The sequence below is a fragment of the Myotis myotis genome, unplaced genomic scaffold (genome assembly GCF_014108235.1).
Source record: "Myotis myotis isolate mMyoMyo1 unplaced genomic scaffold, mMyoMyo1.p scaffold_m19_p_2, whole genome shotgun sequence".
Lineage (NCBI taxonomy): Eukaryota > Metazoa > Chordata > Mammalia > Chiroptera > Vespertilionidae > Myotis > Myotis myotis.
Window position 1 is genome coordinate 164,556,640 of NW_023416324.1, and position 27,642 is coordinate 164,584,281.

The 27,642-nt window shown below is 37.9% G+C and overlaps 1 protein-coding gene and 1 pseudogene across 2 annotated transcripts in view; both read left to right on the forward strand.

Moving 5' to 3' along the window:
* The first annotated feature begins 1,644 nt into the window (after nt 1-1,644).
* The window catches only part of PPP1R2 (protein phosphatase 1 regulatory inhibitor subunit 2), a 34,188-nt gene continuing 8,190 nt past the window's right edge, over nt 1,645-27,642 (forward strand). The window contains exons 1-4 of one of the 2 annotated variants that reach the window (XM_036348362.1): nt 1,645-2,096; nt 20,649-20,756; nt 23,919-23,996; nt 24,840-24,937. In XM_036348362.1, the coding sequence (XP_036204255.1) occupies nt 1,972-2,096; nt 20,649-20,756; nt 23,919-23,996; nt 24,840-24,937 (409 nt within the window). In that variant the 5' untranslated portion in view covers nt 1,645-1,971. The remainder of the gene's footprint in view (nt 2,097-20,648; nt 20,757-23,918; nt 23,997-24,839; nt 24,938-27,642) is intronic. The other variant, XM_036348364.1, reaches the window with a different exon arrangement.
* On the forward strand, nt 25,400-25,507 carry LOC118678057 (annotated as a pseudogene).

The window sequence follows — 27,642 nt, forward strand, 5'->3', positions numbered from 1 at the left end:
AGGTGTTCCTCAGCTTATAGATGCATCACTGAGAACCTGTCATCACATGGAGTCCTCCTCATCTGTCTCCACATGTCCATCTTACAGGAACGCTAGTCATATTGGATTAGAGGCCTACCTTACTCCAGTATGACATATTAATTTAACTAATTTGATTTGCAACTACCCTGTTTCCAAATAAGGTTATATTCCGAGGTTTGGGAGTTAGGACTTCAATATAGCTTAATTTTAGGGGACACATAATTCAACACATAATAGGAAGCAACTTGCTTAATGGCTGAGACCTCCTCTTTTCCCAACTATCCATTTCCAGTACTGACACTGAATGGAGAGAGGCTGGGTGGCTAGAGTAGACACCACTCCCTCTGCTGGCCCGAGCTTAATTTCAGGTACAACATAGCTCTGAGATTGTTCCCAGGGCTTTGAAATTCTGCCCTTCCCTATTCTCCATAGAACCGCTTCCCCTCATGACATCCACACCACTCCCAACCTGGACACCCACATCTCCTCACACCCTAGAGCTGGGGTGGGGAACATCTGGCCCACGGGCTATGTAAGGCCCTCGAAATCATTTGGTCTGTCCCTGCCAAGGCACTAGGGGTGAGTTGATTAAAAGTTTGAACAAAGATAGCAGGCTAATTTTTAAATTGAAATTTTGTATGGCCCATAAATGATGTTATAAATATCCAAATGGCCCTTGGAAAAAAAAAAAGTTCCCCACCCCTGCCCTAGAGCCTTGAGCTTTCCTTCGCTCTTATCAAAGTCCACCTTGGGATCTTTTATCTACACCCAGACACAGAAAAACTTGGAGTGTATGAGGGTTTTGTTTTTTGTTTTTCATTTTAGAGACTTTCACAAAGACCTAGATAGCTTCCAAAGCTTCTGGCCTGTTTTACCCAGTTTACCTTAATTCACATAGTTACCTTAAGTGAATTCCCTAGATTTTGGGGGGGAAGACATTATAAACCACCATTATAGGAACTTTTGCCAGTAATACCTTCCTTGGAATTACCAACACAGGAGGAGAATGCGGTAAAATGTGCAAACGCCAGACTACAAATCTGAAGTTCTATGACCACGCACTATGGACTGGCTGTGTGACAGGGTGGTCAGGTCATTTCCCCTCTGTGTCCCTCAGGTTCTCCAAAATTTATTTCTAAAAATGAATTAGACTATTCCAATGCTGATGTTCTATGATTTCATAAAAGTCAATATTCTATGACCTCACAATAGGTCGCTAAGGGTCATTTCAATGCTGACATTCCACGATTTTATCATAGTGTCCAACTTTTTATGCGAGTTCAGTGTTAGGAAAGAGGAGACTGATTTCTCTGAAAGTCACCCAGGATCTTTGAGGAATGATGTCACCTTTGAGCTTCAGTTTTCCCACCTATAAGTTACAGAAATAACAATATGGACTTCATATGCTGGTGGGGATGAGGGTGCTCGGAGAGATGTACAGCTCTGCGCAGAGGCAAGCCAGCAACCTCCGAAGGTTCTCTGCTGCGGCTCCTGGGCTCCCGCGCCCGTGGTACCGCCCAGCCCACGGGAGGGCCAGGGGAGGGCGGGGCGAGCAGGTTGGCTTTGTTCTAGCCCCGCCCACGCCCCGCCCACGCCCGCCCCCCCTAGATATCGCGAGAGGGCGGGCCCGCTTGGCTTCGGCGTCGGCGTCGCTCCCGCGCTGGAGCGGTAGGCCGGCTTCTCTCCGCGTCCGCGGGCCGCGGTGCCGTGTCGGTGGCCAGGGGCGCGCGAAGAACCGCCAGCCGCGCGGCGTCGGCTAGACGCCAAAGCGTCGGGGTCGTTGTGTCGTGGGAACGACGCCGGTGGCCGCCTCCGCGACAGCAGGTGCGGCCGCTTCAGCTCGGGGCGGGCGCGGCGGCTGCCCGGCGAGTCTCGGCTCGCGCCTCTCCCTTTCCTTCCTGGACCCGACGCCCAGCAGCGACCCTGAACCGACCGCCGGAGGGGCGGGCAATGGCGGCCTCGACGGCTTCTCACCGGCCCATTAAGGGGATCCTGAAGAACAAGACCTCTACGACTTCCTCTGTGGTAGCCTCGGCCGAGCAGCAGCCCAGCAAGAGTGTCGACGAAGAACTGAGGTGAGTCCCCAGGGACGGACGCCCGTCGCCCGGCGGCTACCGACCCGGCCCGGCCCCGGCCCCGGCCCCGAGCGCGGGCGGCGGCGAGGATGCTGCTCGGGCGCCGCTCGGGTCTCCTCTGGCCGGCCCGCCGGCCGGAGAGGGGTGAGTCTAAAGAAGGCAGGAGCTATGGCGTGTTTATCTTTTTTTTTTTTTTAAGTATATACGCACTTTTAGTATTTTTAGAGCACACATCATAACCTTTGAACTTTCGGATATTGGGAGCATTAAAGAATCACACTGAAGTTTCAAAGCTTCACCTGTTAAGCGTTTGTTATTTCTTCATCTCGCATCTGAGGTTTCTGAAATTCTTCAGTAATTCAAGTATTTTCAGTAATTAAAGTAATTAGGCGTGGGAACCCTTGGCCTGGGAACTCTAGTTTCCAAAAAAAGAAGCAATTTCTTCCATTTTTTTAAGTGTCCTTCTCAATCTTACGTGAACCTTGTCAGAAGCATCGTGCAATGCGCCAAGTCTCCCGGTCCTGGTTTGTCATTGCCTCTGCACCTCAGAGGAACGAAAAATGCCCAAGTCTTTTATTTATAGTTAATGGAAAGCTACTTATTGCTAAGTATATTTGCATCTGCAGGGAGAGTTTGAGTGCTTTCTAGCCTTCGTTCTTCTTTCAAGACATATCTAAACTCAGACAGTTCAGAAAGCAGCAATTCAAAATAACCCAGTAATAATGTAGCGACTCTTGCATACTCACAGGTACACGTGTAAAAAGATGTTGACCCATAGCATTGTGTGTAATAATAAATAATTGGAAGCAACCCACAGTCCATTAATAATTATGGTACATTTGTATAATGGAACAACATACCAGCCTTTTAAAGAGAGTGAGAGAGATGTTTATGTACAGAGAAAGATACCCAAGGAGCAATGCTCAATGGAGAGAAAAAAAAAAATTGCAGCCTTGTTGGGGTGGCTCAGTGGTTGAGCATGGACCCATGAAGCCGGAGGTCAGGGTTGGATTCCTAGTCAGGGCACATATGGGCTCCACCCCAGTGTGGGGCGTGCAGGAGGCAGTCAGTCAATGATTCTCTTACCATTGATGTTTCTCTCTCTCTCCCTCTCCCTTCCTCTCTGAAATCAATAAAAATATATTTTAAAAGAAAAAATTGCCATACAGTATATGTACTATAAAATATTCCACTGGGTTAGCAGTGCTAGAGGGCTTGTTATAAAATGCTAAAAAATATGAAGACGCTACATTTTGGAACTAAGGCTTCAGAAAACTTAACTGAAATCTGTAAAGTCATAAAGTGAGGATGTTCAGGAAAACTTAAGAGTATTGGAACTAGGGCATACCCATTTAAAGGACCATCTTAGGTCAATAAAAGGAGCTACTAGTTGGTGATGGTAAATTTATGTGGATTTGTGTTACCTTGAAGAAAACATAAGTAGGACCACAGCTTGGAATCATGACCTTTGGGGTTGGAAAGGACCTTGTTTGTCTAGCAGCTCCCCCACCCCCATTCTGGAATGCTTGACTCTTACATTCTGTAACACAATTTTCCAACCTCTGGGATAAGCCACTTCAAATGGGGATGAGGAGTAGTGGTTGATGGGATTTAGAAAGCAGAATCTCACCAGAACATAGCTATAACAGAAAGACCAAGATAGTTAAAAAAAAAAAAAAAAAAAAGTCAAAAACTATAGAAGGCTCTTCTGCAGCAGGAATACAGTTCTCACTGGCATTTATGTTTTTAGATATCAGTGGGAACTTTTTGTTTGGCTACCAAGTGGCTTATAATTTTCTTCTGTTTTTCTCTGATAGCGTCTATTCTCAACTTTGATCTGCCATAAAATCCTATGGCCCCACTCCATGTATGGGTTGGCCTCGTAATTGGGGTTACCTCCAGATCTTTTTACCTTGAAAGTCACTATAGTAGACTGACTCACCTACATAGGGCTACTTCTTCTGTAGGAGCTGCTATCAGGGCAGATTTCATTCCAAAGGAGCCTTTTACAAGATGGGTGACTTTGATTGCTTTTCTAGTTAGAGAGTTATAGTCTTGTCTTTAAAAGGAGCTACCTAATTCATTGAGGTTCGTGATGTTCGGTTCCAAGTAATAATCAGTGTTACATGGCAGTAAAGCAGAGAAACTGATTATATTGGTAATACAGTGACCTTTGAACAACATGGGTTTGAACTGCATGGGCCCAGTTTTGATTTTCTTAACTTTTCTTTTCTCTAGCTTAAGTTAAGAATACAGTATGTAATACATATAACATACAAAATACTGTTTTGTTATCAGTAAGGCTTCTGGTCACAGTAAGATATTAGTAAAGTTTTTGGGAGTTGGCACCTCAACCCCCGCAAATGTTCAAGGGTCAGCTGTACAATATACATTATTATGTATTTATGTCACAGCTCATGCAAACAATATTAGTGACTTTATGAGAGCCTCTTTGAGCTGAAACAAAAGTATAGTTGAACATATTTGAAACAGACTTTTTGTAATGTGTAATTTTAATACAACCAGTATTCCCCCTTTTATATAAAAGGACTGAAAATAAATAACTCAATTACAATGCACTTAAAATTCAGAAACTAATAAGTGTAATGTAGTAGTCTAACTTTAAATGTTGGAACAGAGTATAAGGCAAACGAATCTCATCCTATATAATAAAGAGGAAGATGCAAATTGACCATCACGCCCTTGCACAAGATGGCTGGCAGGGGAGGGCAGTTGGGAGCGACCAGGACTGCAGGGGAGGGTAGTTAGGGGCGACCAGGCTGGCAGGGGAGGGCAGTTAGGGGCAATCAGGCCGGCAGGGGAGGGCAGTTGGGGGCGTGGAGCAGTTAGGTGTCGATCAGACTAGCAGGGGAGTGGTTTGGGGGGGGGGGTGATCAGGCTGGCAGGCAGAAGCCGTTAGGGGCAGTCGGGCAGGCAGGCAGGCAAGTGGTTGGGAGCCAGCAGTCCCGGATTGTGAGAGAGATGTCCGACTGCCAGTTTAGGCCTGGTTCCACAGGGATTGGGCCTAAACCGGCAGTTGGACATCCTCCGAGGGGTCCCAGATTAGAGAGGGTACAGGCTGGGCTGAGGGTCAACCCTCCTCCTCCAGTGCACAAATTTCGTACACCAGGCCTCTAGTATTAACACATTGCGTACCGCATAGAAATCTCTAAGACATACGCCAGGGACCACACGTTTTTGGGCAAACTGCACGTTATTTAAATCATCATAATGCACTTTAGGTGTTGTTTTTCAATAATTATAACATTTTTATTTACAAAAACAATTAAAGTTCCTAGTACTTTTTTAACGTATGGTACTGCATAAAACATTTTCCTCTATGAAGAGGGACCAAACAAAATTTACATAAGTATCTAGATTCACTCCTTTTTCCATGGGCGTGAAAAACGAGAACACTCGTGAGCGGTCCTTAACAGATGGCGCGTGAAACACGAGAAAACTCCTGAGCGGTATGAAATGTGTTAATATAAAAAAACCAGGGATGTAAGTTAATTCTGGTTATTTTCGGTAGTTGTGTTCTATAAAGTCACCACAAACACTAAGTTAGTAAATACTGAATCATAGCTCCCAGGTGAAATACAAAGCTAAGTTTCTGCAAGCCTCTGGTCACATTTTAATCACCAATCCTATGTAATAAAGAGCTAATATGCTAATTAGACCAGACTGCAGAACGACCTTCCAAAATGACCAGTGGGGCAGGGGTCAGGGCTGAGAGGCGGCTGCAGCTGCGAGGGACTGTGAGGGCTGAGGCAGCTGTGAAGGCCTACTCTTGCACAAATTTCATGCATCGGGCCTCTAGCATTATATAAGTTTTAAAAATTTTGTTTTTGTTAATGACACCTTATTTAATATATATTGTTTGATTAACATTGAACACATGGCCAACAGCACTGTCACTCATGTCTAAATGAAGTTTATATAATACACATATTTTCTCCTTTAGGCACATCACAGCCTTCTTGTTTTTGGAAATACTAGATAGCACTTCAGCACTACACCTGGGAGCCAGTTTAAACAGCAAAGTCACTAGCAAAAAGCAAATAACATGGAACTACATATACTGCCAAAAGGACACTTACAGTATGAGAGCTGAAACAATGTAAAAGCATCTCCTTGTTTTCCCTCAGCTGGGAATGTGCATTGGGCAACTCAGATTTTTCCCTGCTCTTTGAGAGACTGAAGAAAGTGCCTCTGAATATTTATTTTGAAATTACAGATGAATTTCAGCAAGTGCCCTTATTTGCAAATCTCAACCATACTTTTTATTGGTGTCTTTATCATGTAAAATGCAGTGGTAATTTCCTTTTTCTGTACACACCACTTCTCTCCCACTACCACCACCATCAGTTGTTAAATACAACATTTTATTTAACAAAAAGAAACCTTACCAAGGGGTTTTTTTAAAAGGCCAGAATTGAGTTGTCTTATTCCATTAGTCTTTAAATTTTTTGATTGTGCATCTTTTTAGTAGGAAAAATTTCAAATACGCTTCCAAGTGTTTGTTTATAATATTTACACATGTACTACTATCATTGGATAATATCTCAAAGCTAAATATACACTTAAAGTAAGGTTCTTATAATGCCATATTTTGAATGGTCTTTAGAATTTTTTTATACAGTTCTTGTCAAATTATCTTTTTTAATTTCTCTGCTGTTATTAATATTCTCTTTATACTTTGCATTTGTAATATTATCTTCAATGACTAATTTCTTCAAGTTACCATTAAATTGGATAGATTCTGTAGATCCACATAATTAGGAATAGGTAAATCTCAGTACATTGCAACACACTGTTCAAATAGTTAGAACTCTACTGTTACCTCCTATGATTGTGGAATTCCCATTCTTTCAGGATACCTTGAGTATAGTACATAACTCATTAAGATCTAATGCAACAATTTTCAAGCAGTGTGCCACAAAAAATTTTAAGATAATGCAATACTCCACTATTTAGTCAGGGGCACTGACCTCTTTTCCCATAGATCAGTGGTTCTCAACCTTGGCTGCACATTAGAATCACCTGGGAATCTTTTTAAAATCCTAATTTCTGGGCCTCATCCTCCGGAAATTCTGTTTCTTTGTTATGGGTTGGGGCCACAACATTAGTAACAAAGAAACAGAATTTCTGGAGGATGAGGCCCAGAAATCAGGATTTTAAAAAGATTTCCAGGTGATTCTAATGTGCAGCCAAGGTTGAGAACCACTGCCTTAGATTGTCAAACAAAAAAAATGACAATAGCCAACATAAACAGTAGCCATCTGAATGAATCAAAATTACACCTTTTTTATTTTGTCAGATGGGCAAAAAAATATATTTTTTGGTGTGCTGCAGAATTTTAGTAATTAATGTGTGCCATGAGATGAAAAAGATTGAAAATCGCTGATCTAATGTAACAGATATAGTAAGTATGTCCATTTCATCAAAAACAAGACACCATTTATTCTAAGCTGTAACATGATTTTATGTACTACCAAGAAAGAAAAAAGTACTGCCAATTTATAAGATGCCATCTATTTTAAGATATATTCTGTTTTCAGAGATATTAAAATGAGAATGTTCATTTGGAATTGTTGAAAGTATGGTATTAATATTAAATATTACTAATGCTATCCTATGAGAAGTGTGTAGGCTAGTAATTAATTAGGAACTAGATTACCTGGGTTTGGATCCTGTCTGCTACTTATTTGTTCTGTGACTGCCAGTAAGTTATTCATTATATTCATGCCTAGTTTAATTATTAAATGAGGTAATAAATGTAAAGTATTTAACCCAGTACCTCAACTTCAAATGTTACTCTTATTTTAGTAAATAAACATAAATACTAATTTTTCCCACATCTCAGAATCACTGTGTTCAATTAAAATTCTGTAGTAGTCTTGGGTTAGTAATGTAGGCAAATTATGTTTGAAAAAAAATGTGCTTGGATTAATTTCTTTTTTTAAAATATATTGATTTCGGAGAGAGAGGTAGAAACATCAGTTATGAGAGATAATCATTGATCTGCTGCCTCCTGCACGCCCCACTCTGGGGATCAAGCCTGCAACCCAGACATGTACCGGGACTGGCAATCAAAACTTGAGCTCCTGGTTCATAGGGTGATGCTCAACCACTGAACAGCACTGGCCACGCATATAAGTGTGCTTTAACTTTGTCTTTTTCTGCCTATAAAGGGATGTATTAAAGTCTCATTGAGTAAAATTTTCCAAAAGTGAGTTTTATTTACTAATTGCTTTTATTGTTAAGTCTTACTTTAATAGTTCAGTAATGGTGTCAGGCTTCAAAGACTTGTAATTTGTCACCCTACATAAGTTGAATCTTCATTTAAAAGAACCATTTCTTGAAATGTGCAATTAAAGTTTAACACCCTGAAGCAAAATCCTGCTTCCCACTCCAAGCGTGGCTAAAACTGTCAAAGGAACAAGTCACAAGCAATAAGGAAGTATGAGTAAGTCTTTGAGATGGCATCATATGGGCTATCAAAGTGAAAGTGAGAGTGGTGACTTTTTCTGGACCAGATTTAGGCTGCAGGAAAACTACTCAGCCAGAGTGAGGAAAGAAACTGAAACCGTTAGGTGCTCTTACCCTCACAGCAGATCTGCAGTGCATGTGGTGGTGCCCCTATTTTTTGTAAGTGGAGATAAAGACCTAAAGGAGGTCACAGGAACAGTTCCTGATACTGTTGGGATTAAACTCAAGTTTTACTCCTTGGGTTTTGTTGCTCTACAACTAATTTTAATCTGCCAAAACTTTAGAGATGCTAATTTCTATATCCCAGTGTACTCTGCTAACAGTTTCTTCTACTTCACTACTTTCCACCTAGGAAGTCCTACCATTGTTTGGAGCCTGTTGTTTTATGTCTTTATTTAAATTCCTTTGTTTGCAAGATACTTTTATCATCTTTGGTTCTGAATAATTCTAAAGATTTCTTTTTTTCTTAGCATTGTGTTGAAGTAGAATGAAGCTTTGAATATATAAAGCTTTAATTCTGTTTCTAGTGGAACGTAAACTAAACGGCAAGCACACTGGGAAAAATTTGGGTTACATAAAATGTCGTTTATACCTTATTTAAATACCTTGGGTTGTGTGTAATATGGATTAAATCTCTTAAAATTTATAAGAGGGTTCCAATAGGTAGGCAAAAGATTTAAGCAATTCATACAAGAAAGTAAAATAAATATTTTTTCATATTACTTATTAGGTAATAAGCAAAGAAACACAAAACAGCTTTTAAATACTGATTTATTCTGCTCAGGTGGAAAACACACATACAAATATCTGATCCTGGCAAAGTTTTAGTAATTTTTGGGGACATTACAAATAGTCCTCTCTTATGCTCTGGTTTCTCTTCAGACCGCATAAATCTTTCGCCTTTTACAAATAGTCCTCTCTTTTTAAAAAGCTGTATGGCAACATAATGTTAACTATAAAGGTCTTGATAAAATTTAATCCAGATATGCCTATCCTGGCAAATTATCCTAAAAACATCATGGAATAAAATATGCACAAAAATGTTCATTTCTGTTTTATTTTAAATACAAAACCCTTGGATTTAATCTAAATATCTAACATTAGGTTAAGAGTTTATTGTTGAATATTAGTGCAGTTATTAAAAAGGTAAAGACTGAAAAACATACCTAGGTTGCAGGTTGGATCCCCAATTGGGGTGAGTACAAGAGGCAACTGATCAATGTTTCTCATATCAATGTTTCTCTCTCTCCCCCCTCCTCCCCTTCCTTCCTACCCCCTTCCTCTCTTTCTAAAATCAATAAAAATATATCCTCAGGTAAAGATTTTTTTAAAAGGTAAAATACTAGAAAATACAAGCAGCTTATGATAAAATACATATACTGATAGGTTTTATATCAGTACGTATATGTATTTTATAAATGTTGCATCATTTTATATATACTGAAAGCTTATGTGTTTTTTTCTTATCATACACAGTTGAAAGTATGCAGAAATCAAAATTGTTAATGGGTTAAGGTGCTGGGATTATGATTTTTAAATTTCATTCTTAATTTTAAGAAAACATTTCTGCTTGTGTCCCACAGTTTTTCTATAATTGGCTCACAAAGCAGGTTTACAAATATTTTGGTGTCCCCCTCACAATTAGAGATACCTTTTAAACTCCAAAGGTCCATCTTCATTCTTCTCTCCTAAGCAGTAATAACAATAAATTGTCATTTTTAACTCAATATTGTTAGCATCATTGAGGAAATAACCTGTTTTACTTTGAGATTAGGAAGCATGAACAAGGTCGTTAATATGTGTTTGTTTTTTAAATATTTCATATACATACAGAAAAGTATATTTTGAAGCTTAAGAAGTTATAAAACAAACGTCTCTATAACCACCATCATGGTCAAGAAAAAGAATATTTCCATTACTTCAGAAATACCTCCTGTCCTTTCCAGTCTCCTTTCTCCTCCCTGCTATCATAACCATTATCCTGACTTTTATGGTAATCACTTAATTATATATCCCTACACATTTTAGTTTTGCCTGCTTTTGAACTTTACATAGAGATGTACTAGTTTTCTTTTACAGTATCCTTAATAGGAAATCTTAGTGGGACTATTTACATAGGTTTAATGCAACTTTTAGCTGTGCTTTTCTGCTTCTAACTCTGACTTAACTCATTTCAGAGGCATTGTCTTATAAGGAGGGAACATTTAGTTACTGGATCATGGGTCTCCCTTCTTTTTTGCTTTAGAATTGCTTTCTTCACAAAATTAATCTTCTTTTCTTAAAACGTGAATCCTTTTCTTTCATTATCCTTCTAATCAGAAGCTTTCTGATAATTTCTATCTAAAATCTTTAGAGCCCTTGCCGAGACCGGTTTGGCTCAGTGGATGGAGCGTCAACCTGTGGACTGAAGGGTCCCAGGTTCGATTCCGGTCAAGGGCATGTACCTGGGTTGCAGGCACATCCCCAGTGGGAGATGTGCAGGAGGCAGCTGATCGATGTTTCTAACTCTCTATCTCTCTCCCTTCCTCTCTGTGAAAAATCAATAAAATATATTAAAAAAAAATTTAAAAAATAAAATAAAATAAAATCTTTAGAGCCCTAGCTGGTTTGGCTAGGGATTGAAGGGTCCTGGGTTCGATTCTGGTCACGGGCACATGCCTGGGTTGCGAGCTCAATCCCCAGTAGGGGGCATGCAGGAGACAGCCGATCAATGATTCTCTTTTATCATTGATGTTTCTATCTCTCCCTCTTCCTTCCTCTCTGAAATCAATAAAAATATTTTTTTAAAAAACAAAATCTTTAGAGAAATGTATCTCTTTCCACTGTAAGTTTCCTTTTATAGAATGTGACCATGAGCAAACCTAATCATTTGCTGTTTAAATTTACAGAAATCTGTAGGTAATGGAACTGTTTAGCAAAATAAAATGTCTGAAGCTATAGATTTAGTTAAATAGAAAGCTGATTGCTTTTTAGAAACCTCATTCTTTGACAGATCTTAAATATTGAGCCTTGGAGGGCAAAGGAAGAAGACATTCTGTACAAAAACAACTTAATTATGTTTTCAGAATACCTTATCTCAAACCATTTTCTGTGGTGCTAAGTGAGATCTGGTTTCAGGATTTTTAACCCAAAACTTTAGATTTTAAGATCTTTAAAGCTCCTTATGTTTATAAGGAGCTTTTATAATTTTATAAGGTGCTTTTATAATTTGGTTTCATTGGCATTATTCCAGTTGATTCAACAATTTTATATAGTAAAAAAGGCTGTTATTAAAACTCCATTTCATTATAATTTCCATGTGGAGTTGATATAGCCCAAGAGAGGATGTTTTCTGGGCTTGTCCCTAATCACAGGACTAGTGAAAGGTGACTGGAACTTGAACCTTAAATATCTGTCTCCTAGTTAAATTTTTTGTGTTTTTTTTTCCTGCCACAAGACCAACTATTACTGATAAGACAATCTGAAACTTGGCATCTAAAAATGTCAATATAAAGCAAGATGTATTTACTCAGTCTAGTTCAATCAAGTGTTTTTTTTAATACTAACAACATTTAAATTTGATGAGTTGGAAATTCAGTTATATGCTGAGTGAATAAAAGAAGCTCTTTAAAAAAGAAATTTTATTTCTTTGCTTAGAGTTAATGCACCAAAAGAACATAAATTCAGGCTTACTTGCAATGAATGGACACATGTATTTTTAAGGTGACTCAGAGCATAGTGAAGTGAATATAATGTTAAAGTTTAAGTATGTAATTTTCCAAGAGCATTTCAGGATCAGGATATTAGTAGATTTGGGAACATTAAAATTATCTACATTTAAACTTCAACAATATGGACCAAATGCAGAAGGTATGATTTGAATCTGAATAAAATCTACATTGATTCTTTTTAAAGTAGTATTATTTTCAGATTATATAACCAAGTTATAAACTGTATATGTGACAAAATGTCAGCTGACAGAGACCTTTGATGTCCTTTTTAATGAGTATATAAAGATTTGTAATTAAGGCATTAATTATTGAACATCTTAATAGTTGTGCAAATATTTTGTTGAATGGATAATAACAAGTGTTCATGAAGTACTTACAAAGCATTTCTATTTCTCTTAAGTAGATTTATCTTATTTGCAGTTCCCCCTTGTCCACAGTTTCGCTTTCCATAGTTTAAATTACCTGCAGTCCAAAAATATTAAATAGATGCGAACAACTATATGCTAACAAATTTGACAATCTGGGAGAAATGGGTAAATTCCTAGGAACATACAGTCTTCTAAGACTAAAACAGACTGATTACAACCAACAAATTCAAAGCAGTAATCAAAAAACTTTCAACAAGCAAAAGTCCTGGATGGTTTCTCAAGTGAATTTTACCAAACATTCAAAGAAAAACTAACACTTAATCCTTCTCAAGCTTTTCCAAAAAATTCAGGAGGGAAGACACCCAACCTCATTTTATGAAGTCAGTATTATCCTGATTCCAAAACCAGAAAAGGAAATTACAGAAAAAAAAATTATAGGCCAATATCCCTGATGAACATGGATGTAAAAATCCTCAACAAAATATTAACAAGCTGAATTCAGCAATACATTAAAAAGATTATATACCATGATCAAGTGGGATTTATTCCTGGAATGCAAGGTTGGTATAATATCTGCAAATCAAATAAGGTGATGCACCCCAGAAACAAAATGAAGGACAAAAATCATATGATCATATCATTAGATTCAGAAAAAGAAATTGACAAAATCCAGCACCCATCCTATATAATAAAAGTGTAGTATGCAAATTGTCCCCTCAACCGGAATTCGACCAGGCAGCAGGCTGGTGGGGGGAAGTGAGGGAGACCCTGGTGCTGGCAGGCAGCCGGGGGAAGTGAGGGAGGCCCCGGCTGATGGACGGCAGCCACTAGGGACCTTTACCATTGCACAAATTTCATGCACTGGGCCTCTCGTTTATGGAAACTCTTAGCAAAGTGGGAATAGAAGGAACACTGTTCAACATAATAAAATTCATATATGACAGACCCACAGCTAACATTGTACTCAATGGGGAAAAGCTAAAAGCATTTCCTTTAAGATCAGGAACAAGATACCATTCTTATTCAGCATAGTATTGGAAGTCCTAGCCACAGCACTTAGACAAGAAGAAGAAATAAAAGGCATCCCAATTGGAAAGGAAGAAGTAAAAATATCAGTATTTGCAGATGACATGAATACTGTATACAGAGAACCCTAAAGTTCCACCAGTAAGCTATTAAAACTGATGTATGAATTCAGTAAAATAACAGATACAAAATTAATCATTTGGTTGCATCTTTATCTTCTATATATATAAAAGATATATATATGGGGCTAATATGCAAAGTGTCCCCTAGGGAGTTTGATCGCTCACTATGACATGCGCTGACCACAAGGGGGTGGCACAGAACGAAAGAAAGCCCTGGCCAGCAGCCAGCAGCTGGGGAAGGAAGGCCCTGGCAAGCAGCCAGAGGCCCTGATCGGCCTTGATCGCCGGCCAGGCCTAGGGATCCTACCCGTACACGAATTTTGTGCACCAGGCCTCTAGTATATCAATAATGAAGTATTAGAAAGGGAAACTAAGAAAACAATCCCATTTATAATTGCATCAAAAAAAGTAAAATACCCAGGAATAAATTTAACCAAGACAGTAAAAGACCTGTACTCAGGAAATTATAAGACACTGACAAAAATCATTGAAGAAGATACAAGTAAATGGAAGCATATACCGTGCTCTTGAATAGGAAGAATGAACATCATTAAAATGTCCATACTACTCAAAGAAATCTATAGATTCAACGAAATTCCTATCAAAATACCAGTGGTGTTTTTCACATAACAAATAATTTAAACATTTATGTGGAACCACAAAAGACCTTGAATAGCCACAGAAATCCTAAGAAAAAAGAACAAAGCTGGAGGTATCATGCCAGCTGATATCAAATGATACTACAAGGCTATAGTAATCAAAACAGCATGGTATTGGCATAAAAACAGATACATAGATCAATGAAACAGAATTGAGAGCCCAGAAGTAAACCCATACCTAGATGGTCAATTATTGTATGACAAAAGAGGCAAGAGCATACAGTGGGGTAAAGACAGTCTATTCAATAAATGGTGTTGGAGAAATTGGACAGACAAATGCCAAAAAAAAAAAAAAAAATGAAAATAGACCACCTTATACCATATGCAAAAATAAACTCAAAATGGATTAAAGACTTAAATATAAGATGGAAACCATACAACTCCTAGAAGAAAACAGGCAGTAAAATCTCAGACATTTCTTGAAGCTCTATTTTTTTTTTTATATATATATATCATTGGGCAAGGGAAACAAAAGAAAAAATGAACAAATGGGACTGCATCAAACTTAAAAATTTTTGCACAGCAAAGGAAACAACAAAATGAAAAGACAACCTACTGAATAGAAGATAATTGCCAAGGGTACATCCGATGAGGGGTTAATATCCAAAATTTATAAAGAGCTCATATAACTCGCCCTAGCCAGTTTGGCATAGTTGGCCCATGAACTGAAGGGTCCCTGGTTTGATTCTGATCAACGACACATACCTTGGTTGCAGGCTTAATCCCAGCCCTGGTTGGGGCATGTACGGGAGGCAACCAATCGATGTGTCTCTCTCACATTGATGTCTCTGTCTCTTCCTCCTCCATTCCACTCTGTCTAAAAATCAATGGGAAAATATCCTTCGGTGAGAATTAACAACAAAAAAGAACTCCTATAACAACACCAAAAGCAACCAATCCAATTAAGAAATGGGCAGAGGCCCTGAATAGATACTTCTCCAGAGAGGACATACAGATGGTCAATAGACATATGAAAAGATGCTCAGCATCACTAATCGTCAGGGAAATGCAAATATAAACCACAGTGAGATACCACCTCACACCTATCAGAATGGCTATCATCAGTAAATCAGCAAACAAGTGCTGGCAAGGATGGGTTAAAAGGGACCCCTTTTAGTGGGAATGCAGATTGGTACATCCACTGTGAAAACCAGTATGGAGGCTCCTAAAAAAAAAAAATTGGAACTGCCTTGAGACTCAGCAATTGCATTTCTGGGAATATAACCAAAGGAATCAAAAATACTAATTTGAGAGAATATGTGCATCCCTATGTTTATTGCAGTGTTATTTACAGTAGCTAAGATATGGAAGCAACCCAAGCACTCATCAATAGACAAGTGGATAAAGAAGACTGGTACATATATATACAATGGAATACAACTTAACAATAAAAAAGAATGAAACCTTACCATTTGAGACAGCATGGATGGACCTAGAGGGTATTATGCATAGTGAAATAAGTTCATTAGAGAAAGACAAACACCATATGCTTTCACTTACATGTGGAGTCTAAAGAGCAAAATAAACAAAATAGAAACAGACTCAGATACAGAGAGCAGACTAATGGTTGCCAGAGGGTAAGGCGGTTAGGGGACTGGCTGAAAAAAGTTGAAGGGATTAAGAAATACAAATTGGGCCCTACTCAGCTTTGCTCAGTGGTTAGAGCATTGGCCTGTGGACTGAAGGGTCCTGGGTTTGATTCTGGGCAAGGGCACATGCCTGGATTGTGGGCTCAATCCCCAGTAGGAGATCGAGCAGGTTGGTGTGCAGGAGGCAGCCAATCAATGATTCTTATCATTGATGTTTCTATCTCTCCTTCTCTGAAACCAATAAAAATATATTTTAAAAAAGTTTTAAAGAAATACAAATTGGTAGTTACAAAGTAGTCATGGAAATGTAAAGTACAGCATAAGTGATATAGTCAGTAATATTGTAATGCCTCTGTATGGCGCCACGGGGGTACTGGAAATACTGGGGGAAATGCTTTGTAAAGTCTAACCACTGTGCTGTTAACTTGACACTAATACAAAATAAATTGAATGTAAACAGCACAATTGAAAAATACAATTTTAAAAACAAAAATATTAAATGAATTCCAAAAATAAACAATTCATAAATTTTATTTTTATTTCTTTTTTTCCTCTTTATTGTTGAGAGTATTACATATGTTCCCCTCCTTTTTCCCCTGTTGCTCTCCTCCACAAAGTTCCCACCCCACCACAGGCTTTCACCACTCTATTGTCTGTGTCCATGGATAATGCATATATGTCATAAGTTCTTTGGTTAATCTCTTCCTGCCACCCCACCACCACCACCCTTCCCTCTGAGATTCATCATTCTGTTCCATGTTTCCATGCCTCTAGTTCTATTTTATTCATCAATTTATGTTATTTATTAGATTCCATATATTAGTGAGGTCATGTGATATTTGTCTTTCTCTGACTGGCTTATTTCACTTAGCATAATAATTTCCAGGTCCCTCCATGCTGTCTCAAAGAGTAAGAGGTCCTTTTTTACAGCTGCATGGTATTCCATTGTCTTAATGTACAACAGCTTTTTTATCCACTTATCTGTTGATGGGCACTTGGGCTGTTTCCAGATCTTAGCTATTGTAAATTATGCCGCTATGGAAGTAGGGGTGCATACATTCTTTCTAATTGGTGTTTCAGGCTTCTTAGGCTATATTCCTAGAAGTGGGATCACAGGATCAAATGGCAGTTCCATTTTTTAATTTTTTGAGAAAACACACTGTTTTCCATAGTGACTGTACCAGTCTGCATTCCCTCCAGCAGTGTACTAGGGTTCCTTTTTCTCCACAATCTCACCAGCACTTGTTTGTTGATTTATTGATGGTAGCCCTTCTGTTAGGTGTGAGGTGATACCTCATTGTCATTTTAATTTGCATTTTTCTGATGATTAGTGACGTTGAAATCAACATCATAGTCAAGGAGGTCATGTGATATTTGTCTTTCTCTGACTGGCTTATTTCACTTAGCATAATAATTTCTCTCAAGAACAGGAACAAGACAGGGATGTCTGTTTTCACCACTCTTATTCAACATAGCACTGGAAGTTCTAGCTACAGCAGTCAGACAAGAAGAAAAGATAAAAGGCATTAAAATTGTCAAGGAGTAAGTAAAACTCATTATTCACAGATGACATGATATTACACATGGAAAACCCTACAGAACCCACCAAAAAAAAAAACTACTAGACTTGATAAGCGCATTCGGCCAAGTACCAGGATACAAAATTAATATCCAGAAATCAGTGGCATTTTTATACACCAATAATGATCTCCCTGAAAGAGAAACTAAAAAAGAAAAGAAAAGAAAAGAAAAAAAATCCCTTTTATTATTGCAAATCTTCTATATATATATATATATAAAAGGCTAATATGCAAATTGTCCTTGGGAGAGTTCTACTAGATTGCTAGGTGTACGCTGACCCACTGGGGGGGGGGGGGGGGGCAGCTCGGAATGAAGGAAGGCCTATTCACCAGCCAGGCCTAGGAACCTTACCCGTGCACAAATTTTGTGCACCGGGCCTCTAGTAAATAAATACATAAATAAGCAAACGTAGGAATTAATTTAACCAGGGAAGTAAAAGACCTGTACTCGAAAAATTACTGGACGCTGATAAAAGAGATAGAGGAAGCTACAAACAAGTGGAAGAATATACCATGTTCATGGATTGGAAGAGTTAACATTATTAAAATGTCCATACTATCCAAAGTGATCTAAATCTATAGATTCAATGCAATCCCTATTAAAATACCAATGACATATTTCACAGATCTAGAACAAATACTCCAAAATGTATATGGAACAAAAAAAAAAAAAAAAAGACCCTGAACAGCTGCAGATACCTTGAGATAGGAGAACAAAGTTGGAGGTATCAAAAGATGATATCAAGTTATACTACAAAGCCATTGTTAATCAAAACAGCCTGGCACTGGTACAAGAATAGGCATATAGATCAATGGAACAAAACTGAGAACCCAAAAATTGACCCAAGCCATTATGTTCAATTAATATTTGACAAATGAGGCAAGAGCATGTAAGGGAGTAAAGAGAGTCTCTTCAATAAATGGTGCTGGGGAAATTGGACAGGTATGTGCAAAAAAATTTAAACTAGACCACCAACTTACACCATACACAAGAATAAACTAAAAATGGATAAAAGACTTAAATGTAAGTCGTGAAACCATAAAAATCCTAGAAGAAAACGTAGGCAGCAAAATCTCTGACATCTCCTGTAGCAGAATTTTCACCTATAGATCACCTAGGGCAAGAGAAACAAAGGAAAAAATAAATAAATGGACTACATTAAACGAAAAAGCTGCACAGCCAAAGAAACCAGCATCAAAATGAAAAGGGAACCCACTGTTTGGTAGAACATATTTGCCAATGATACATCTGATGGGTTAATTTCCAAAATATGTAAAGTACTCATACAACTTAACAAAAGGAAAACAATCTAATTTAAAAATGGGCAGAGGACCTGAATAGACACTTGCCCAAAGCGGGCATACAAATAAACGGCCAAGAGACTTGAAAAAAATGCTCAACAATTCATTGTGCACCATTCTAAGTAGCATGATGAAACCTCAGTGTGAATCGTCCCTTTGTCCAGCATATTCACATTGTATACTAGTACACTACCTGCCTGTAGTCACTTACTAGCCATTTGGTTATCAGATCAGCTGTTCAGGTATCACAGTGCTTTTGTTCAAGCAACCCTTATAGTAGCCTAATGCTATATCACAATGCCTACATTCGTCACCTCAGTTCATCTCATTAGGTAGGCATTGTCATCTCACATCATCACAAGAAAGGTGATGAATACAATATATTGAGAGAGAACACATTCACATAACTTTTATCACAGTATATTGTTATAATTGTGCTATTTTATTATTAATCTCTTACTGTGCCGAGTTTACTAGTACAAATTAAACTTTATTATAAGTATGTATATACAGGGAAGAACATAGTATATATAAGGTTCAGTATTATCTGCAATTTCAGGCATTCTAATGTGTCCCTCAGAGATAAAGGGGGACTGCTGTATTCCATTTCTGAGCAAAGCCTTATTTTTCTAGATTAAAAAATAGAGCTATAATTTTGTTTTTTTGCAACTTAAATCTTTATTTAGTGGTATATGAAATTAATAAAGTTTTTCCCTATCGTTTAATGTTCTGATTTTTTGGTTGAATGTTAGAGATCGTTTATTAAAGCTGGTGACAATGAAACAAAGGCTGGGGAAATGAGCCTAGGTAGGCTGCTTTGGTTCACTAAGAATTCAGAGAACAAGGGGCCTTGAGAATAGATTCAGGGAGTTTGCCTGGAATGAACTGCAGCTGCCCATTGCTGCCCTGTTTGCAAGCCTCATGGGGTCCCTTAGAGTTTAGGAGATGCATACCTGTGGGGAAAAAAGGAGGGGGGCAGCGTGTGGGTGTGCTCCTGGGAGGGAGAGCAAGCCTGATTCTTTTGATTAGCATGGATATCTGAAAAAATTAGGCCAAAAAAAATTCCTGTTTGATATTTTTAATCACACTGTTACTAACATATAGAAGATCAGAAATTCTTAACTATTGAGATCAAACAATGTATAAATTTCAATTTTTACTGTTTTAATTCTGTAGATCAGGTGAAGACTAAATATGTCATAGTGTGTTTTGAATGCCTGGTGAAGATTCTGAATAATATGTTTTTAATATGTGGGCACTAAGTATTTTATAAAATATTTACCAAGATTTTATTTTAATGACTTACGGTTTTTTTCCTAAATCAGTTTCTATTCTAGTAAAGTAGCTGTAAAAATAGAAGTTAGCAGTCAACTAGAAACTGAAATGTGGGATTTAGATATTTGTGAATTTTAACCCAGTCAGTATGGCTCAGCAGTTGAGTATCGACCTAGGAACTAAAAGGTCGCCTGGTCAGGGCACATGCCCTGATTGTGGGCTTTATCCCCACCCAGTACAGGGGTATGTGCTGGAGGCAGCCTACGATATTGTTCCTATCTCATCAATGCTTCTATCTCTCTATCCCTGTCCCTTTCTCTTAAATATCAATAAAAACGTATTTTTAGATGTTTGTGAATTTTAGATGTGCACATTTTTTATCTTTTATTGCTTTGAGGAACAGTTTTTTTCTTTTTCTTTTAATTTTAGTAAAAAATCCCAGAAGTGGGATGAAATGAACATCCTGGCGACATATCATCCAGCAGACAAAGACTATGGTTTAATGAAAATAGATGAACCAAGCACTCCATACCACCGGTAATGTTTGTAGACATCATTCCTTTTTTGACTTGTTTACATTTTGCATTTGATATGAATTTCTGGATAACAGCTGATTTGAATTTGTTTTTATATTTGTTACTGGAGTGCTAATTAATAATCCAACTGCATATATTGCATATTTTGGGTAATAATATAACTAATATGTAACTTTAAAATTGGGCTTGTTTGCTTCCAAAATAGAAATCAGGGACTTACTCTCTTTGCAGAAAATAACTTCACAGATGTTAACTATTTTTTAACCCATTCAAAGACAAGTGGTCATTACTACTGTTTGGTGTCCTTATTTTTTACTCACATAATATTGTAGTTTAGATCATTGCATTGTTATTGTTGGCAATTTTGAGTCTTCCAAAATTTTTAAAATCATAGTGTGTGGCAGTGATTAGTATAAAGACAAAAATAATGTGCCAATAAGCATTTTGAGAAGATGGAGTTCTAAATAAGTAGAAATACCTAACGCAGAGCATGCCTTAACTTGTATCGAAAAATAAAGATTTTCAGGACTGAAATATTTTGTCATTGAAGTGTAAGTTCATAAATCCGGAAGTTATTGTTAAAATAGAATTAAGAAATTCTGTTTTAAATCAGTGGATGAAATCTTGGGAAGAAGCAAAGTTGAGATAACTTGATGATAAAAACAGTAAAAAGAATAAACATGATTTTGGCAAGGGTAGAAAGAAATAAGGAAATAGGAAGTACATATACTGAAATACTAATACTAATAAACTTGAGGGGAAAAATAGACATATTACTTATGAAAAGTTTATATTGTTTTCTCCTAATTACAGATATACTTTAAGACATACCTTAAAACGTTTATTGTACCAGAAGCCAAATTTGGGGCTTTCTTCCTTTTCAGTAAAAGTAGTAGACTATTTTGTAACTACCAATTTGTACCTCTTAATCCCTTCACTTCTTTCACAGGGATATAAAAGTACAGTATGGGGAATATAGTCAATATGTATGGTGCTAGGTGGGTACTGGAAATTTCAGGGGGAACACTTTGTAAAGTACGATTGTCTAACCACTATGTTGTATACCTAAAACCAATATAAAATAATATTGAAAGTAAACTGTAATTGAAACAGAAAATTAAAATTAAGTAAAAATAAAAGTAGTAGATACCCCTTACTTACCTGCGTTGGAGATACTATCCTGAAAGACTTTAGATCGAACATAATTCAAAAAAATAGCTGTACTCATTATTTTTAGGCTTTATATTTAAAATATAATAAATCTGAATGGTAGATGAGCCACGTCCAGCACGGCCAGTGGTGAACCTGAGGAGGGGCGGTGAAGGATTAAAGAAGACACACAAGAGAATATAGTTCGGACCAGGTAGATCACTGTGCCTGGATGAGGAAACAGTGACACAGCCTGTAAGCTGAAGCTTTATTTTATAGTCAGATCACACAAAGCTAAACAGGGGCAAGATGTTTACAATGTTCTTGTGAATTTCAAATCTGCTTCTTTCTTGTTGTTGCCATTCTCTGAACTCTATCAAGCTTTATTTAGGCAGCACTTGCTGCATGTGCAGGTGCACACACATACACACACTCACCCCCCCACACACACACCCCCCTCCCCTCCTGTAGCCCACATCCCTTAGCTACCCAGGCCTGCAGGGTCGGACTGGTCAAGCTTACAACCATAGCCTTTTAGCTATAATTGTGCTGTGAGGGCTTTGCCCTCCAAGCTGGGACTTGTATGTGGCTTTGCCACAAGTCAGTCCGAGGCTTGATCCAGTCCCAATTCTGCAGCTGCTGTCCACAGGTAGATATGCTTTCCCCCCCCCCCCCCTCTCTCTACCTTACCCATATTCTTCCTCTGAGAGTCTCTAAAGTTATTTGGTCCCTAAATGATTGAGGCTGTGTGTATGTACAAATGTATGTGCTTATGTTTTCTCGATGTGGTGCTCAGTTTTACCAGCTCTTTTTTTCTTAAAGAGCTTTTTTTTTTTTTTTCTTTAAGATGCTTTTTATAGCCCTGGCCATTGTTGCTCAGTGATGAGTGTTGGCCCACACATATCAAAGGATTTCGGGTTCAATCCCCAGTCGAGGGCCTGTTCCTGGGTTGCAGGTTCGATCCCTGGCCCCATTCAGGCACATGCAGGAGGCAACCGATACATGTGTCTCACATCAGTGTTTCTTTCTCCCCCCCTCCCCAAATACTCTCTCTGAAAAGCAATGGAAAAATATCCTCAGGTGAGGAATAAAAATAAAAAAGGTAAATTTATAGTTGTTTGTATGGAAAATAAGACAATAAATAATAATACAAGAATAAACCGTTTCGTGTACTCTAAACCTACTTTTGCTCCACTGTGTGTGTGTGTATACATATACACAAACATATAATTCATCTGTAAATTTTATAACAAAGCCTAGATTTTTTATAAAAGAGTTCTACAAATTGATAGATGATTCTGGCCTCTGCTTAATGTAAATGAGTTTATTTCAGCTTCACTTGGAAAAAGAGCATCATTTAAACCATAGCACTTATTTAACTTGCCTCCTTAACAAACCAGGAAAGGTATAAGTCATATAGATATGTAGATATGTAGGTATATATTTATATCTCTCTATATGTAGCTAAATTCTGTTTTATATACTTTTCAGTGGCTTGAAAATTAAAGATGCCCATTTTTGCAATTAAGTGGGGAGCAAATATTTCATTAGAGGGTAGATCTAGAATGCTAAATAGCGTTTAAAACTTCCTGAATGAGGTCTTTAGGGTCCAATTTTGTTATTTTACCTAACCTTATGTCTGTGTAGATCCCTTTGTCTCATCTTCAGGTTATATAACAGTACATATTGTAAAATAGACAGTGAGGTGGTTTTGTTTGTTTGTTTGTTTTTGCATTATTTGTCCCCCCACCCCCACTGGATGGAATAATCGAAGTATTTTTTTCAGATGGTTTGAATTTTCAATATTTATCTTCATAGTTGCAGTAGTGTTGTTTTTTAATCATTTACTTTTAAATATTTGCATTGAATTGAAACTAAAATTAAACTTCAAAGATAACAACAGAGCTATAAATGTCTTGATATTTTAAGTAAGTCAATTGGATTATATTTACCTTGTTTTTCTGCTTGAAAAATTATAGTTCCATTATTAATTATAATCTGCTTGTTGTCCTAGTATGATAGGTGATGATGAAGATGCATTGAGTGATTCAGAAACCACTGAAGCCCTGACCCCAGATACATTAGCTAAGAAGTAAGTACTGTTGACTATAAAGCATTTTCACTTATGCTGGTTTTTAAAAAAATATATTTTTTATTGATTTCAGAGGGGAAGGGGGGGAGAGAGAGAGAGAGAGGAGAGAGAGAGAAGGGGGGGGGGGGGGAGAGAGAGAGAGAGAGAGAGAGAGAGAGAGAGAGAGAGAGAGAGAGAGAGAGAGAAACAGAAACATCCATGATGAGAGAGAATCATGGATTGGCTGCCTCCTGCAAGCCCCCCACCCGGGACCGAGCCTGCAACCTGGCATGTGCCCTTGACCGGAATCAAACCTGGGACCCTTCAGTTTGCAGGCCAATGCTCTATCCACTGAGCCAAACCAGCCAGGGCACTTATGCTGTTTTTAATTGTGCAGCGTTAAAGGCATTTTACTTGTACAAGTGTAAATAAAAAGCATGTGCTAAGTATATCTGGATTTTTCATAACAACTTTTATAGTCTTGTTTCTAGATTAAAATCAAGGTATGCAGGTGACAAAGATTAGAGTACCAGAGCCTAATACACTGATTGTGGTTTTTTGTTTTGTTTTTTTAATATTGCTGCCTCCTGAGTTTTAAAGATAGATGTGAGGAAGGCAAAAATAATTGCATTTCTAAACAAAAGCTCTATTTCTTTGCTGTTCATTGATTTCTCACCCTCCAGTCTTCTTGTTGCATATTGGTTTCTACACCCATCTCACTCTCTTGCTTTTTATTTTCCTCATCAAGTTATAGCTAGTATATTAATGAGCTTTAGATGTTTTAATGGTACTCAAAAGTTAAACAAGTCACTGAGTCAATATAAGAATATGAGAGTGTTGATTTCTTTGCAAATGATTGTTTAGATTAGCTGCTGCTGAAGGCTCGGAGTCAAAGTATCAGGTTCATGTACAAGAAAGCAGTGAAGATGAAGACAGTGACCTCTCACCTGAAGAACAAGGTAGTTTTATTTCCTGTTCTGCTTTCAGCATTATGCCAATAATTTTTGCTTAAAATAAACCCATTATTTGGAAGATTGTAAAATGGTTTTCCTTTTTGGAAAGTGGATGAGAGAGATTGGGAGCAACATTTTTAAATTCAAATTCTACTTATGTGTGTTTATTGTATTGACAGTCATTTCCACCTCGATATCAAGAATTTGGGAAAATATTACCATCTTTAAAGTAATTATTGATGTTCCTCTGTACTTTTTTAGTGCCTGGCATAGAGTAGATGCTCAGTAAATATTTATTAGATTAACGCTTTTAGAGTCATTGAGTGTTTGGTTTTAAAGTGAATAGAAATAAAAGCTAATTTCCCAGTTGTTTGTGCTTTTTCTGTTTCAAGGCAGAAAAACCTGAATAATTCCAGATAGTCAGGCATAGTAAGAAGATTTTTATTTGGTTCCATCATACAAAGAATGATAGTGTCATAGGAAAGAAGATAAAGATCACCTCTCAACAAGGATGGAAAAGGCCTTTGTAGCCCATATAGCACATATACAGTAAGGCATTGCTATCTACTCATTATTTCTGTTTTTGCAGTAACAGTGGTTATGTATGGAGGTTCGGAGAGAAGGAAGATATTTCACCTTGCTTTTTATACCTTTTGAATTGTATGAATGTAGAATCGTTTTAAGAATTAAAAAATGTTTATATAATTTATTTTAAACTGTTTTTAAAAGGAAAAAACCATAAGCCTATGTGTAGGAAAAAAAGATGCAAGAAACACCCACATATCCTCAGAAAAAGAAAAAAAAAGAGAGTAGTAGTGTACTTAGAGCTTTGAAATGTAGAGACTACATATTGTAAAAGAAGTTCAGAATCTTTGTCATAGGCAGCTGCTAAGGTATAATTTGTTATTCCTTCCTCACATCCTTAGAATATAGCTTATTCAATGAAATTATGATAGTCTGAGCCTAATTGTCATAGCATAATCTCAAGTTGTATTATATTTTTGTATCCACAGTGACTTCCTGACTTCTATTTTCCCAACATATACCCCAAAAGGCCCTTAAAAGGGTTTCAGATAGAAATTCTGTATGTTGTTTTTTTCATTATTCTCTAAAAACATGATCTATTGAGAACAGGGAATTTATTATTAACCTATATTGACAATTTTCATTAAGGGTTTTTTCCTTAAATTGTACTTCTGGGAATTAGCCAGCAGGGGGAACTGTTGAGTAGTTGGCAATTTCACATGTTCAGTTTTCACTAGAGTTACTGATGCATATATACGTATATGCATGTTTATTACTTATAAACAAATTACATGTCTTATAAAAAGCCTTGTTTATTGACGGAATTTTTTGAAAAAAATTGTCTTGTAACTGATAGCATAACAATTAAGATACTGGCTATGGAGTCAAGACAGATCTAAGTTTGTACTTCCGATATGTCATTTGTCTAATTTGCTTAATTTCTCTGAGTCTACATTTCCTCATTTCTAAATCGGGAGCTTTAGAAATATTGAGAGCCATTGGTATTAAATTACATAAATTTAAAGCACTTAGCACTGCTTCTTGGCATATTATAAGTGCTCAGTAAATATTAACTTTTAAGAACTTAAAATAATTGGTATATTCTCCATTATATTAGTTTGTAGGATAGTAAAAGAAAATATAAAAAGAATAATTCACTTGTCTAATCCATGTGGTTAGTTCATTATTATTACATCTGGGCCTGAAACCAGAATGCCCTTGTACTCTGCATTATGTTACTCTGCCATACAAGGATTGTAGATAAAATGAATATATTCAAAGAAGACTAAGACCATTTGTATATTAGCAGCTTTCTGTGAAGTGAATAGAAATTTATTAAATTATGTAATAAATTTTGAGTATTCCAAAACTAGAATCCTATCTAATAAAAGAGAAACATGGTAATTAGCGTACAACTGCTACCCTTCCCATTGGCTAATCAGGGCGATATGCAAATTAACTGCCAGCCAAGATGGCGGCCGGCAGCCAGGCAGCTAGAAGCGAACATGAGGCTTGCTTGCTTCAGTGATGGAGGACTCCAACATTCCCCGCCTGCCGCTGTCGGCCTCTGAGCTGCAACTCTAAGCAACTATGTTACAAATATAGAAGCTAAACAAAACCCCAGAAACCTGCTTTTGTCACCGGGCTTCAGCCAGCAGGATCGCAACATTGTTTCAAATACAGAAGGTAAACAAAGGCCAGAAACCTGCTTTCAGTAGCGGAGGCCTAAGTGCTGGAGCCTCAGAGCTAAAGCTGGCCCAGAGTAAAAAAAAAAAAGAAAAAAGGAGCGGTTGGGAGCTTCAGTCACCCCCCAGCCTGAAAACAGCCCTCAGCCCCTCATCCAGACTGGCCAGGCACCCCAGTGGGGACCCCCACCCTGATCCAGGACACCCTTCAGGGCAAACCAGCCTGTCCCCATCCGTGCACCAGGCCTCTATCCTATATAGTAAAAGGGTAATATGCCTCCCAGCACCGGGATCAGCGGAGCCGAGAGGCCTCCCGGCACCGGGATCAGCGTGACAGGGGCCAGCGCCCAAACCCCCTGATCGCCCTGCAGCTCTGTGTGTGACAGGGGGCAAGGCCACAACCTCCCTATCCGCCCTGCTCTGTTCGTGACAGGGGAAGGCGCCCCAACCCCCTGATCAGCCCTGCTCTGTGCCTGATAGGGGGGAGCTCCCCAACCCCCTGAT